We start from the raw sequence: 6,380 nt of genomic DNA, 5'->3' as shown, positions 1-6,380 counted from the left end.
TTGATCACTCTCAAATCGAAAAAATTGATTATTATTACCTAATCAAAACAACAATATATATATATATATATATATATATATATATATATATATATATATATATATATATATATATATATATCGTCACGATCATTACACAATTGCCAGTCATTAATGGAGGGTTTTGAGTAAATAACTAAAATGTATAGACACCTTTTTCTTTTACATGCCAAATTGCCAATATATTTAACCAGTAAAAGATTATTATTTTTCTCATCTATTTAATTTTTGCATAAATCCGTATTTTGAAGGCGACAGTTCTTGTTTAGTTTCCTCAAATTATTAAAAAATGACTGTGAAAAGAATGTAAGGGGGAATGCGAAATGACCGTAATAATATGTGTGCATATGAGATTATCTATTTTCCTATTTCTCTCCCTAACTCCTTCTAAATATATATATATATATATATATATATATATATATATATATATATATATATATATAATCTATATATATACATATATATATATATATATATATATATATATATATATATATATATATATTATATATATATATATATATAGATAGATAGATAGATAGATAGACTACTCATTTAAAACTTTCTGATAATGACTGGCAATTGTGGAATTTGTGAAATGATAATGATGAAATATATATATACATATATATATAAATATATATATATATATATATATACATATATATATATATATATGTATATATATATATATATATATATATATATATATATATATATATATATATATATATATACATATATATATATTTATATATATATATATATATATATATATATATACATATATATATATACATATATATATATATATATATATATATATATATATATATATAATATATATATATATATATATATATATATATATATAAATAAACATATATATATATATATATATATATATATAGTATATATATATATATATATATATATATATATATATATATATATATATATATATATATATATACATATATATATATATATATATATATATATATATATATATATATATATATATATATATATATATATATATATATATATATATATATAGGGTGTCCCAAAACACTTTCAACAATGTTTTGAAAATAATCTGTTCCCAACTCTTAAATGTGTTCTCTCAAAAACACAAGGTTTTAATTTTTTTTGATAAGTATCAAAGGTAAAAGTAAAAAAAGTTGCTAATGTGGATATATGTAAAAAAAACAACCAAGGTAGTTATGTGCTTACCAAATTCATTATAATTACACTTGAAAATAATTTATAAGAATACATTGCAAACCTAATAAAAGATTCTAAGTTTTATAAAACTAAATAGAACTAAGTACTTTTGTGCTTTTTATATAAAAACTGCGGCATTACACTTGAAAATAATTTATAAGAATACATTGCAAACCTAATAAAAGATTCTAAGTTTTATAAAACTAAATAGAACTAAGTACTTTTGTGCTTTTTATATAAAAACTGCGGCATTAACTCAAAGGTTTAAAATAGCTCTTGCTCCCATGAGCTTTTCGTTCTTAGTGGAAACACCAATACGCTTATTAATTTTTATGTTGTATGCATAAAACTTAAAAATCTTAAAAAAAAATTAGACAGGGGTTTGAAAAATCGAAGCTTTATGGTAACGAATTCATAAAGTGTGACAGTGTTAAAAAGATCTTGGTAACACAGATGTTTTAAAAGATTTGATCAATTATTTTTGATTAGATAATGAAGAGTATTTTTCAACTGCAACCAATTAAATGCTTGAAAGTTAGTTGTTTAGAACTTTTAAATCCCACCATGACATATATGTCAAAGAGTACCAAGAAGTCTACGTCAAACATGGATAAAGAGTAACCTTTATAAAGTTCACGTATATATATATATATATATATATATATATATATATATATATATATATATATATATATATATATATATATATATATATATATATATACCTAGTTTATTCTGAAAAGTTACTTTGTAAAAGTAATATATAAAACACTTATTATAAACTTGTCAGTAAAATACCCTCGACAATAAAGTCAGACTTTAATTTTATTTTAATCAATTCCATTTAAACTCAAAGAACCGGCTTTAATTGTAACGACCCTTATGAAATTTTTCAAAATTCATTTCGTTTCATGTTTTCAGTATATAATTTATACAATTTCAAATAGTTTTTAATAAAGTTATAAAACGATTATAGATAACTATCTATAAATACGTAAAAATTTTTTTTTACGTATTTATAGATAAAACATTCCAATACTTATCAACCAGATAACAAAAAAAATGACGTTGTTCTGAACTTTTGTTTGTTTACAAATAAACTTTTCTGTTTTAGCACATCGAGGTGGACAAATTAAGTCCTTAGTACCGCTATTAAATTAGTGCCAATATCAAATCATTAATTAAAAGCTTAGTAGCAAGGTATTGTCGTTTGCCAATTGATAATAGTTAGACGTTTCCAAATTTTAAATTTTTAAATTACGTTTCCTAGATTTTGAACAAGATACATAACCCTTTAGACAAAATTGTTTGCATATGATTGATGTTTTTGTAGTTGGTGTTTGTTTTTTGTCAATATTCTTTTTATTTTTTACTGTATAAGGTGTCAAAGCAGAAATTACACATTCCGATTTACATCTGAGATATATTTGTCCAAATTAGTTCTAAATCACATGCTATAAATGTTACTTTAACATATTAGATATTCTGTTACTTATTTTTTTACTAGCATTAATATCTTGATAAAAACACACCACTTAAAACAGATACACCACTTAAAACAGATACACCAAGATGTTTAAATTTGATTTTTATTTTATTCAATTCTTAATTTTGCTTTTTTAATTTTTTTATAATTTTGCTTATTCTTAATTGTGTAAAAAAGTTATAAAATTTTGTGCGTGGCTTGGGTCTTCACATATGCAAAATTTTCCATTTGTCTTTTTTAAGTTTCGTTAACCAATCTTTCGTCCATTTAGTGAGTTTATTTAAATCAGTTCGAATGCTATTAGTATTATCTCTGAATCTTAGCTTATTCTTAGATTAGCATCATTTGCATAAAGTTTACAAATTATTTTTAAATTTTTAGACAAGTCATTAATGAAATTTACGAAGCGTAATGATTTTAAAACAGAGCTTTGTAGATACATGTCTTCCAAGTACTACTCTTTGTTTTTCATTATTAATAAAGTTTATAATCCAATCATGAAGGTTTCCCACAACTCAATATATTTATAGCCTGAAGATTAATAATGTGTGAATGGTTATGCCAAATACTTGATTAACAAATGGTGTATTTTTTATAAAGTTTTTTTTATGGTGTATAGCGGGTGTTTAAAGCGTGATAAAAAAAACTATGGCTAATCAATTTCATTTCTATGTAAGTATATGTTTTGTTTAAAAGTAAAACTAAATGTGTATACATTTAGTTTTACTTGTCATAACATAAAAGTTAGTATAGAATTTACAATATTACATACTACTTGTAAACTGATAAAATAAATAATGTGACTTAATACATTATCTGTTTCAAACAGATGTTTTTAAAATAATACAGATAATGTGAATACATTTTCTATTTCAAACAGATATTTCAGAAACAATAGAGCGCTAACAATTGTAAAAAGTAGAGGTGGTTATGTTGGCGCTGTAATAAAAAAATAGTATTCAAAACTATATGTGTTACGATTTGCATCTTCGGTTATACTGTACAACTTTGGGCTCGCTGAACGCAACGCGACAGAGACGAGTCTTAGAAACATGCTTTATTCCTGCTCGCTACATGTTTTTAACAATATGACAATAAAATTGGGTCTCACAAAAATAGATAACCATCCAGAATCTTATAATTACTAAGAAGTAACTATAACTTTTTTAAAAATCTCCTGAGGGATGCGCGTGAGAAATATAAACATATACACAATTAAATAATACACTCTTATAATGTGCACTAAAGGTAAAAATGGTAAATAGTAATACAAAGTAACTTACCATTTCTAATTAGGTTAAAATTCGTCTCTAATAATTTTAGTAAATTATGAATCGCTACTCTCAGAACTAAGACAACAGTTGTGTTTTGTGTACAAAAAAACGCTGTATATAATAAGATAAATCAAGTAGTGCTATTTAATAAGATAAATAAAGTAGTAATTATTGATCTTAACTTATTAGAGTAGACAAATACTTTAATAGTATAAAATTGTTATCATTTAATAACTCAGGATAACATGTAGAATTAGAATGTAGTATGTAATCAAAAAAATGACTCCTAAAGTATGCGGAGAACAGTATGAAAATTGTATTGCAGACAAAATTAGGCAATAAATTCTATATATATTGAAATAAATACTGAAGATTGAAGTTGAGTAAAATATTTGATGCGGAAAATATTTGATGCAAAGAATATTCCATACGTTATACTTTCATCATAACATTCAAGCTAGTCCAGTAAATGGTAGCTTTAATGTACTGAGTATTTCTTCATGTTTGCAATATGCTAACAATAGTCAGCAAATATTGTTTAATAAAAAACCGTCTGGATGAAAACTTATTTTAGCCATATGATGAACTAAGTATATGTCAGCTACTAATACATTTACTTTAAAATGTGTTTTAAAATCTTATACTTTAAAAAGTGTTTTGCCAGTCGTCTAAATAAAAATGATTTTTTTAAAGTAAATAATACTTTAAATACAAGTTATACTTGTTATTCAATACACATAATCATTTCTAAAAAACAACTATAAGTTTTCAACAAGGTAAATGGTTTTTTATTAAACCAGTTACTTCTGTTTAAGTAATTCCTTTTTTATTCCTAAGAGAAAAAGAAAAAAAACAAAATTCCCAATAATAAACTGAAAGATAAAACTTTAAACTAATATACTTCTTAAGATATAAGTCTCAAATAAATGAATACAATCTATATAAAATTGTACATGATATATCTTGATATAAAGAAAAAACTTTTAAAAGCTTTATTAAGTTTTTTTCTGCCTCTTTAATTCTGAGCTTTTATATAACTTAATAAAATAAATTTATTTATATTAAAATAAAATTTGTCAATATTAACTGTTGATATATTGCAAAAGAAAACTTTTTATGTTATGACGCAATAATTTATGACGTGAAATTAGATACGTAACTTTTTATATGTTAATTATTTTATTTTTGTGCATAATTATATTTATTAAATTTGTTTAGTGTTAAATTTTGTAATTGTAATGTATTATACAATTTGATACAATAACAAACGTGTTTATGTTTAAAAATAATTGTTTGTTAAAAATTTATTGAACCTAAACACGTCTAAAAAAATAATGATTAAAAAGTATTTTTAATATTCAAGTGATTGAAAAAATACTAATAACTCATTGTCGTATTCAACAACGTCTTTTTTTATCTCTTTTCCGTATGTTTGGTTAGTTTCTTTTTCGTTACTGTTTCTATATTGGTTATCAAAATGCAGTTGTACTTGGTTTGGATGATAATGAAGCGTAGTACTCTCTTTGCAAACTTTTTTATTACTTTCAGTATTGAATTTATTATTCTTGTTAAAATCTACTATTGGATCTTTATTTATAGGTAACATAATTTCAATATTTTCAAAACTTATATCCGATGAAAAATCATTAACATCGTTTGATAAACTGCATTTTGTTGCTGCAACAGTATTTTGTGCAATACACGCGTTTTGAAGGTAACCATAACTTTTCAAATGAGGGTTTTTTGCTATATCGTTGTTGTTTAAGCTTTTCTTAATAAAATCATTTACATCTAAAAAGTTGTTTCTTTGAGCAACAGCCATTTCTGAATAATTGATTTTATTTTGTTTGAACTTCTTAGTAGAGTAGCAATACTTTGGATGGTTCGTCATATGAACCGTTCGAAGGCTCTTTGCTTGTGTTGTAAACGGTAATTTTTCAATCGAACTCATTTGGTTCCATGTGTATCCTAAAAGTTTACTTATTTCTGAATTATGCATGTGAGGATTTTTTTTTGAATACTTTTTTCTTGTAACTTTTGCCCACAATAAAAACGAGCTCATAGGGCGTTTTACGTTGTCATTAATAGCAGTTTCTTGAGTTGAAAAATTTTCATAAAAATGGGTTGGTTGAATACAACCGTAAGACTGTGTTGCAACTTTTTTATTTATATCAGATGAAATATGTTGCAAAGCTCTTGATGTCGATTGCATTTTACTAAATAGTGAAAAGAAAAAAAAACCTTCTTTAAATAGAAAATGTACATGTCAAATCAATTAATACAATCAACAAAACACAAATAATTTATTTGTTTTACGTATTTCAACAAAAAATTTTGAGACAAGTTTATTC

At 23.2% G+C, this 6,380-nt stretch overlaps 1 protein-coding gene across 1 annotated transcript; it reads right to left on the bottom strand.

The window, feature by feature from the left end:
* Positions 1-5,194: 5,194 nt before the first annotated feature.
* LOC136091360 (sex-determining region Y protein-like) lies at positions 5,195-6,272 on the bottom strand. Its single transcript, XM_065818835.1, has one exon. It carries the CDS (start codon positions 6,239-6,241, stop codon positions 5,381-5,383), a length of 861 nt encoding a protein of 286 aa, XP_065674907.1. The 5' UTR covers positions 6,242-6,272; the 3' UTR covers positions 5,195-5,380.
* Positions 6,273-6,380: the final 108 nt, after the last annotated feature.

The sequence above is a fragment of the Hydra vulgaris genome, chromosome 15, assembly GCF_038396675.1.
Source record: "Hydra vulgaris chromosome 15, alternate assembly HydraT2T_AEP".
NCBI classification, from domain to species: domain Eukaryota; kingdom Metazoa; phylum Cnidaria; class Hydrozoa; order Anthoathecata; family Hydridae; genus Hydra; species Hydra vulgaris.
This window is presented reverse-complemented; position numbering and strand designations above follow the sequence as displayed.

Bases quoted from the DNA above. Each gene is read 5' to 3' on its own strand.
- LOC136091360 (XM_065818835.1), bottom strand. From the start codon at position 6,241: ATGCAATCGACATCAAGAGCTTTGCAACATATTTCATCTGATATAAAT.